Raw genomic sequence first — 9,949 nt, 5'->3', positions numbered from 1 at the left:
ATGTGCCAAGACAGAGAGACATGTCGTACTGAATTGTGGAGATATTGTGTTGAACTGTTTCTCACCATTTCAGTTTTCCTGATATTTTGGGTGCGCTTTAAACAACAACATGCCATTGATATAAAAACTCAAGCGCTTTTGTTCACATTAACAATTATCTATGCAATTGTGATGTGCAGTTAGTTTGCTAGCTATACTTATGTCTTGAAATTCAGTACATCTTCCGATTGGATAGCTTGCTGATTTGGTTGCTTTAAAGCGCCTTACAGTGTGCTCGCGTCACAGAGAGAAGGCAGAAAAGCAAGGCAGGCGAGAAAAAGACAGCCAGTGTGTGGACCGGGGTTTCGAGCTGGCAAGACAGCTTTAGTGCCGCCTTGAGCATGCACACTTTATGTAGAGAAGGCAGGAAAGCAAGGTGAAAACAATGTTTAAGTCCGACGTGACAGCCAACATGAGGACTGGTAATTTACGCTGCCGTGACTGCTTTCAAGCAACTCATTGTTATGGCCTGGAAAAGCCCAGCACTTGTCAACGGATATATTTTCGTGGCTCAAACATATAGTTATGGGTAGGCATAAGAAAGATGCTGAACAAAGTAGCATCTGTTTTTCCAAGTCATAGCAGTAGTATGTGATTGACAATTGAGCTGAGTGTGGGTTCAGCATTCAGCGGGCACACCCTCTCTGTCTGAGAGCAGAGAGAACGACTTGATTTTCTCGAATTTTGAAGCCTCATTTCATAAGGTGACTGATTTTATTTGATTTGTTATGCATTCGAATTTCACAGGGTTGTAACCAATACTTTGCTCTGTAGTGAGTCAACCTTAGAAGAAATTCGTACATCCATTTTTAAGCTGCTAGTCACTTTTGGGAAAAATAGTCACGAGAGCGGTAGGAAAAGTCACAAATTTTGCAACACTGACTGCACTTTTGTGAACAAGCTCCTCTGCTTGCAGCCATGTTGTTCGTGCAAGCATCACATTGAACAACAGAAGCATCTAAAAAAAATCCACAAAAAATGTTCTAAGCAAAAAACTTACCGGTAATCAAAAAAAGAAATTCTGTATGTGCCGTATACCCTGTAGTGCTTGTTAGCTCTGTGTTTAATCTACCGGTATTTCCAATCCTTAACAAGGGAAGAACCTGATTCATGAAAAACATTTTTCTCACTGAGTGTATTTCATTGGCTTGGAGCCATCCAGGTCAACGGAATACGTCAATGAAAAGGATATCCCTTTGTGACGGTTGCAAACTCTCAGGATTCCCGTGGGTGTGTCCTGAGAATGACTACAATAGGGATTTAAGTGGCATACAAAAATTTACAAGAGAGCATTTTGCAACTTCACACACGTTCTTCATCAAAAGCTAACCCCCCCCCCCCCCCAAAAAACATGTAAAATTGTCTTTCATCAGGGGTCCTACAAGGGCCAGACCATGATGTTTATCATTATCATAATTATGATCGTTTGTGGGTCAGGCTATATATGGTCCATAGGATGACCAAGTCTGATGTATTTTAAATTATTGTGTAAAATACATTATTCGGGTTTTTTTTGGGGGGGGGACAAGAAAAAAAACGTGGGTTATTCATTTGACCCAACTGGTGGTCAGTTCCTTTTCAACTGGGTTATTTTCCCCCCAACTGTTTTCATAATGTATTTTGTAACACAGTCACAAAGTGATTTGGACATCCACAGCACATTTTTGAAGTTCTCAGTTCAAATCTCAGCTCGGGGCTTCCTGTATTGAGTTTGCATCATCTTCTCCACGTGTCTGTGTGCTCTCACAAGGCCCGTATGAAGACAAGTGGTATAGAAAATGATCATCTAGTGAACATGGGAAAATGACTTAAAAATCACTATAAGTTTATGACATGTTTTTCATAGCAGTCATTTTGACACGAAGTGAAATAATACCCTTTTAAACTTTTATTTAACCAAATAAAAGTTTATAGCAGTTTATACCAAAGTCTTATTTAAAACGGTGGCCTGGCCAAGCCATAAGCAGCATAGCTTGTATTAACAATGACAATAAGTAGGGAAAAAGTAACATTTTAAATGATATACTAGATTTAAAAACATATATTTATTTTTACTAATTTTGAGTATATATTTGTAGTATTCCTCCTTTGTTTTTTGTTTGTGAAATTTGAATTGTGACGTAATTGAAATGACAAATTGAAAGCTAATCAAATGCTTCTACTACAACTAATACTCGTATATTAATGAATGTATTTTTACATTATTACTGTATTTTTACATTTTCCCTGTATTTAAAAATAGGTTTAAGTAAATAAAACATTAAATATATTTGTCCTTTATGCCCCTCTCATTCTTTTTTAAAAGTAGTCATCCATAAACACAAATATCACTATTCAAATATTGTTAGCGCAAAATGGTAAACTCCAATAGTGGTCTCCCCAGTATTTCTTAGTGTATGTTAGTACTACTAGGGTTACCCGCGGTCCCTCTGAGACTGGGAGGCAAAAGAATTGAATAGAATCATAATTTAAGTACTTTTCTTCACATAGTTAATGGTTTTGATTAATTATTATTAGTCATGATGGTGGCACTTTGAGAGTGAAGCGTTTCTTTCAGTGCAAATGCACTGATCCATATTTTTCCCTTTAAAAATAGTCAAATATTTAAACAGAAATGTCACTTTTCAAGTATTGTAAGAATAAAACTCAAATAGTGATCAATGTAACCTCAGCTGACCTAGTTTTTGTCTCAAAATATATGAATCTTTCCATACTTATAACACTTACAATCCACAAGTTTCCTCTCCGAAATAGTCAGACGGTGAGAAATACCCCCCTTACGTTGGAAATTATTCAAAAAAGAGAATAGCGTCTATGATTACCCGCCAGCGAGGTAAACTTTGGCTTATTCCAGTGTGAGAGGGAATCCCTCGACGTCACCAAGGATACCAAACACAACAGCGGTGCACAAATATGGGCATGTACGTCAGCGGAACCCCGAGGCGGGACTTAAATGCCTCGGTTGTTGGCTACTCAAGGAGGATTCATTCATAAGACAAAATCTGCTTGTTTGTACCGTAATTCCGTCGTGCATTCGCCGGGTCGTGCCGCCAATCGGAGTTTATGGATCTATCGAGCTTCGGATCGAAGAAGTAGTTTGAAACCGGGGAGTGGAAGGAGAACACCTCTTCGGGGCAATTTCCCCCCGCTTTCTGGTTGCGGGGAAGTGGATAAAAGCTTCTTCATGCAACTTTTTTGGGAAGACACCAGGAGCGCCTCACCGGAAAACAGCAATAAGACGAGAAACGGTGAGTTTGCCGGTTTGTTGGCATACTATAACCACTCATATGGGAGCTTTTTGTTGTTGTTGTTTGGTCTGTTTGTAATTTTGTGCGTTTATTCTAATGACAAACAACATCGGTACCCCCAAATATGTATATATACACAAAAACGAAATATTTTGCAGGTGTCAAACTCTCTCTCAGCCCTCGCGGGGAGATGTACCAAGGGTTCCCCGGCGACCCCGACAGCGGATCCCGTAGTAGCTCGTCCCCGTCCATAGAGTCCCAGTACCTCTCCTCCGTGGACTCATTCGGCAGCCCGCCGACCACCAGTGCTCCGCAAGTAAATCGAAACGAACACACTAAAAAGTGTCTAAATGTTCTCTTACTGCATATGTTCATGGAGCTACCCGGAAATAGCAAGGAGCTCGCTCGCTACCTACCGTCAATTTTTATCCAAATTTAAAATAAAATCGCTTTCGGCGTTAGTCGTGTTATGTAAACATATCTCTGAGTGTGTACATGGTGTAAAAAAAAAAAGCTGTACCGGCTCCAGGCACGGAAAACGTGCTCGCTTCTTGTTGCCGGTGACACATACACAGTTGCTAGCTTTCTCCGTCACGGGCGAAGCCCCTCCCCTCACGAAGATCCTCCACTCGAGCGCGTTTGCGCTCTCTGTCTCTCTGTCTCTCTGTCTCTCTCTCCCTCTCTCTCTCTCTCTCTCTCTCTCTCTCTCTCTCTCTCTCTCTCTCTCTCTCTCTCTCTGTGGATATCTCTCGCTCTGTCTCTTTTCGAGGCAGTGACGTAAAATGGACGTTCTATTTTGGAATGCTACGTCGCGTTGTCAAGGGGAACACCAGCCGGGGGTGTGACGGGGAGGAGGAAAGAGAAGGAGGGACTTTGGGGTTCTCTCTGTTAAAGCGGCAGGCCGTCTGGTCGACGTTGCATAAAGTAATTAATTTTAAAATGAGATAGATTTGTCAGCAGTACTTCATGTCTAAATTTAAAAATCACTTTGCGCGCCGTATAATTAACATGTATACATATTAAACTTTCGTGACATTGTCCATCTATCCATCCATTTTCTGATCCACTTTATCCTCACAAGGGTCGCGGGGCGTGCTGGAGCCTATCCCAGCTGTCTTGGGGCATTCAAATTTAAATTCAGTGCTACTTTTTAAATGAACCTAACATGCATGTATTTGAAACGTGGGAGGAAGCCAGAGTTCCCGGAGAACACAAACACAAGAGAAGGGAGAACATGCAAAAACTGAGAATCGAAGTTAGGGTAACCACTGTGATTTTTATAGTTACCAGCCCTCATTTCCAAATCTGATGAATAATGGATTAAAGGGCATTAGGGTTTCAGCCCCAAAAATAACAGAACATCAGAAGAAAAAATAAAAATAAAAAACAACTCGGCGGCAACTGTTTAGTATGGCCGCCACACAGTCCAGAGGTGCGGGGTTCAATTCCAGGCCCCGGCCTTCCTGTGTGGAGCTTGCATGTTCTCCCTGTGCCTGCACGGGTTTTCTCCGGGTGCTCCGGTTTCCTCCCACATTACAAATTCATGCATGGTTGATTAATGGAGCACTCTAAATTTGTCTTAAGTGTGATTGTGAGGGCAAATGATTGTTTGTCTATGTGTGCCTTGCAATTGGCTGGCAACCAGTTCAGGGTGTACGCTGCCAATTGCTCGAAGACAACTGGGATAGGCTCCAGCACACCCGTGACCCTTGTGTGGATAAGCGGATTAGAAAATGGATGAATGTTTAAAAAAGCAACCAAGTCATTTTATTTTTATTTTGTCAATTAATGCCAAATGTCCATCCATTCGTATAATCTACCGCTTATCCATGATCAGAGTGGCTGGAGCCTCTCCCAGCTGACAACACCCTGAACTGGTCGCCGGTCAATTACTGGGTATAACATTTATTCACACTCACATTCACACGGTCAATGAGTGAGAACTGAATCCACGCCACCTGTACAGAAATCAGGCTAGTGAATCACCACACCATCAGTACCTCTGTGCCTACTATATTACAATTGTTTATAGTACTTGGGAATAGTTTATTAAACCCTTGCTGTTAAATTGACTCAGGTTACTGGGACCAGTAATTCTGTCTCTGAGTTTCCAAGTTTTCTCTAAGATTCCATAGTTTCCCGAATGCGTTTAAGACTTCCTGTCCATGTGTCCCTTGCCCCAGGAGTGTGTGTCAGCCGCAGCTGGCTTGAGCATTGTGGGTAGCGGGCCAGGATCCAGCGGCGGAGGGGAGATGCCCGGTTCGTTCGTGCCAACCGTCACTGCCATCACCACCAGTCAGGACCTGCAGTGGATGGTCCAGTCCACCCTCATCTCCTCCCAGGCCTCGGGGCAGAGCGGCACCACCGGCACCTCCTCCATGACCCGGCCAGTGCCACTGATTGATCCCTATGACATGCCAGGCACTAGCTACTCCTCCGGGTCCGCATTCTCTCCTCCGAGTTCGGACACCCCTGGCCCAGCACCGGGCCCCATCCGCCAGTCCAGAGCCCGTAGCCGCCGCACTCGAGAAGAGTCTGTGAGTGAAGACGGAGATGTTGGTGTGTTAGTAAGTGTGTGTGCATGGACGGTGTGTTTGTTGGCATTCACATTTTACACATTTCTCTATCACATGAATTTTGCTTACGGGTACACTTGTTGGGTTCGACCACGTGCACATGTTCTTTGTGGAACAAACCATCCATTCAACTCAATATTTTCTGTCGTTGAAATTAGAATGGAAGACGAGCCTACGAAATATTTTTTATTGAATAAATGTCATGCTTATTTGTGTGCAAATTAGAATATTAAGTAATGACAATACTTTTTCAAAAGTAATCAGTGAAGTGGATTCAATTCTGACTTTTAACTTTTCCTAGTCAGAGGTCCCCACTGCAAAGCACCCACATGATTTGTTTGGCACAGTTTCCACAGCCACCAATTTTTATCCAGGTTAAGTGACCGGGATATTCATTTTTCTTGCTTAAGGTGAATGTTACCATTTGCCCTGGCCGGGTTTTGTACCTCAGTCCTTGTGTCCAAAGTCAGCTGTGTTACTCGCCAAGCCCTCCAGCCACCGAACACCGTTTTAACCATAGTACAAAAAATGAGTCTGCTGGTTAGCGTGTTTTTAAGTGAATCATCAAATACGATCGAAAAGCAAGAGAAACATATTAAAGCGGTATCTCACCGAGGTGCGAATGCTTGTGAATGTTTACGAACGCAGAGAATGTTGGGTTTTCATCAGGGCTCATTAAAGTTTGCCCTGAAATTTCGAACATCTTTAAAATGTTCTTAAACTGAGCATCCTTCGCTGTCACAGCACTTTACGACGTTAGTGTGTTTCACACAGTTAAGAAGACTATCAACCATCCAAAAATACATTTCTTCAAATTCACAACACTGCGTGACCAGCAGAAAATCACACAAACTACTCCTGTGGGGGCAATCAATTATAGCAATCACCAGTGAGTCCAGGTCTTGGGTTGCCCATCCTGCCAGCCAATCACTGAGCCCTACTTCCTTTTAAATTAGAATAGGGGTGTGGTTAAGACTAAAAGCAGACATTTGTAAGTGGAAACAAAATGGTTTACAGTGTAGAGAAAGGGTGGGTGGCATTTGATCTGCCGCCATCTTTTATACCATTTATCCAGTATCGGGTCATAGCTGACTTTAGGCGAAAGGCAGACGATATCCTAGAGTGAGCGCCAGTTTACCACAGAGCATATGTAGAGAAAGACAACCAGTTACGCGCACATTCACACCATCACTGAGTAGGAACTGAATCCTGAACACTGCATAGTCCAAAGTAGGGCAATAATACCATTGCACCATCAGTAATCCTCAGAGGAACTGCTGGAACGAAAACATTTCACCCACCAATGTTCTTGTTTATTTATACATTAGGAAAAAGAATCCCCACCCCTGCTCTGGAGGCGCTTGTAGAGAAAGTAACATGAGAGAAAAAGCTTGATGTAAAGATATCATATATCACTGGAGACAATTCGGTATGACTCCTTCCGAGTCAAAGCGACGCACTTAAGCACTTCTTCTTTTCACCCTAGCTGACTCCCGAAGAGGAGGAGAAGCGACGTGTCCGTCGAGAGAGGAACAAGCTGGCCGCCGCCAAGTGTAGAAACCGCCGACGGGAACTCACGGACAGGCTGCAATCGGTAAGCTTGGCTCATGCTCTAACGTAAGACTCGTATATCTTCACATTCTAATGAGATCCAATACAATTTTTTTTCTCCAAAAATGAATATTTTCATAACCACAGAGCAGGAATGCAAACTCCACACAGAAAAACTGGGTTTGAGGTTTTAATCTTCTAAACCCTAGAACTGTGTCTGCAAATTCTGCAAGCTAACGCCCAGGACATTGTGCTGCCCTCATTGAATCATATTTCAAAATAAATACATTAGCATACCGCTCAATGGACTGAAAGGTCCTCTGACAGGAAAAAAACCCCTCTCGCCTCTGATCGAAATTCTTATTGACCTCTTTAATTGAAACCAAGTTGATTGTGCAGGTGTGCCTGATAAGGGTTGAACGACTTCAATTTTTTTGTAGTTGTGCCAATGTGATAATTGGTAACTTGACATTGTTTCAGCGATGATGTCGCTGATAGTTTTTCAATAAACTAGTCCGTGCATGCTCTCGCGTCATCACACAAGTTCACTTAATTACTTTCCCCACCGTCTACCCCCAACCCCGTACTCGTTCATGCGATCATGGTCAGACACTCATCCATTCACATTCAGACATCTTAATTCCCTTGCAGACCGTTGGAACTCTAACACTGATTCATGTAACGCAACTACAGGCTTGCGACTCCCCATTATACCGTATTTCATTGTCACAGGAGGGCATGCATTGAGTTTACTAATGGCCGACGCGAGGATTGAGGCTGTTGGGCTAGCGTGAGCAGATGTCTTTTCAGATAGGCGTTCGTAGAACCTTTGTTGGATTGATTTGCATATTTTGCAATTGATCGTGCGACCAGGCTCAGTTTTAGTGAAATGTTTACTTGAGGCACCACTGCTAGATTGCCTGTTTCCAGTGATGCGTCTGTGATGAGCCAAAACAAGTGAAATTAATCGACTTCAAGCTGTAGTCGTCTCAAGTTGACTTGAACCAAAGAGTCGACTGGCCGCCTCATTTTAAACGTTAGTACCTCATAAAGAGTCCATCCTAAAGTCAGGGTAAAATACTAATCAGAGTGCTTAATACACACTATCTTCAGTAGACCCTTCGTTTTCCATGACCTTTCTCATCCTTTGTTCCTCCCTCCGCCCACACAGGAGACGGACATTCTGGAGGAGGAGAAGACTGAGCTGGAGGCGGAGATTTCTGAGCTGCAGAAGGAGAAGGAGCGCCTGGAATTAGTCCTGGTGGCCCACCAGCCCAACTGCAAGATCCTATACCAGGAACAGCCTCAGCCAAGCTCGGCACAGCTCCCCATGCAGAACTTACAAGCTCCCCCCACCATTGCGGGCTTGGCTGTGAAGGATGACTCTTTCTATTTGGCTCCTGCCTACTCAGGCCACGCAGCCTCCACACAGTCGCAGATTCCGCCTCAACCGCAGCAGCAGCAACATGTCCAGCAGCCTCAGCCAGGAATGATACAGGAGGTAGAGTTCTCTCGTTCTTTCTATGGCCCGAATGAGGCGGCGGCACCTGGCGGGCCGTGCCTCATGGCCGGCGACGGTGGTGGTGGTGGTGGTGGTAACCATGACGATGTGGGCATTGCCAGCCACAGCACTTCATACACATCTTCATTTGTGTTCACCTACCCAGAGGGAGCCTGCGGGGTCAGTGCCAACCTTCGGAACAGCAGTAGCGAGCAGTCATCCGATTCCTTGAACTCGCCTTCCCTGCTGGCGCTCTGACTGCCCGACAAAACTCGCACATACCTAAATGCTCGCTGAATAGGGGCTGACTGCTGCCCATTTAAGTTAAAGAACAAAATTAACGCGCATTCCAAGAGAGAGACGGATTCAAATTGCAAACGTCAATCAGTCAGCGTGCATGTAAAATACAGCGTAAACTAAACTCGCTCTCCAGTGAGCGGCCACAACTGCAACCGGTGCCCCCCCACCTTGTTCCCTCTGAGGGTCTATCATCCTCTCCTCCATCCTTGCCCTTCCACCCTCCTCTTTTGCCCAGTGCCCAGAGGTGAGACACTTACCGCTCACCCTTCATCTGCCCAACCCCCCCTCAGCTTCCTCATGCTTGGAAGTTGGCGATCACCGCGTTGTTACAATTCCTCTGCCGTGCCAGCATCAGTTTCTCCTCTTCTGTCTCTTGTGTTTCTCCCCCTCTCTCTGCTTGAAGTCCTCCACGCCCAAGAGCCCGAAGACCCCCTCCAGTCCCTGGGACCTTGAGTGAATCGCCCGGCCCCCAACCTAATACTTACACACACCTTAACTGCTCCATGTCGACTTGGATCGAGATTCTGCAGCGTGTTCCAAACAAGCGCACACTTCACTGGGAGCTCCAGTTTGACATTTGGATGCACAGTTGATGCAAAAAAAAAAGCAAGGCGGAGGTCTTTGGTTGAGCCACTTCTTGTCACGATGAACACAAGGCATGTTGAGTGGCTGGGGGTGGGGGGGGGGGGGGCTGTGCTTTTGTTGACGTGAGCCAAATGCAAAACAATCAAAAA

At 44.5% G+C, this 9,949-nt stretch overlaps 1 protein-coding gene across 2 annotated transcripts; it reads left to right on the top strand.

Moving 5' to 3' along the window:
• The first annotated feature begins 3,050 nt into the window (after nt 1-3,050).
• fosb (FosB proto-oncogene, AP-1 transcription factor subunit) lies at nt 3,051-9,869 on the top strand. 2 transcript variants are annotated; one of them, XM_086125508.1, is made up of 6 exons: nt 3,051-3,287; nt 3,446-3,603; nt 5,471-5,854; nt 7,350-7,457; nt 8,586-8,915; nt 9,082-9,869. In XM_086125508.1, the coding sequence occupies exons 1-6, from the start codon at nt 3,224-3,226 to the stop codon at nt 9,145-9,147; spliced, it is 1,110 nt and encodes a 369-aa protein (XP_085981634.1). In that variant the 5' UTR covers nt 3,051-3,223; the 3' UTR covers nt 9,148-9,869. The 2 variants fall into 2 exon arrangements, with proteins under 2 accessions (XP_085981634.1, XP_085981633.1); XM_086125507.1 differs by having other exon boundaries at nt 8,586-9,869.
• The last annotated feature ends 80 nt before the right edge of the window (nt 9,870-9,949 follow it).

Source organism: Hippocampus guttulatus, chromosome 12 (genome assembly GCF_054856545.1).
Source record: "Hippocampus guttulatus isolate MCC_2025c chromosome 12, RoL_Hgut_1.0, whole genome shotgun sequence".
NCBI lineage: Eukaryota > Metazoa > Chordata > Actinopteri > Syngnathiformes > Syngnathidae > Hippocampus > Hippocampus guttulatus.
This window is presented reverse-complemented; position numbering and strand designations above follow the sequence as displayed.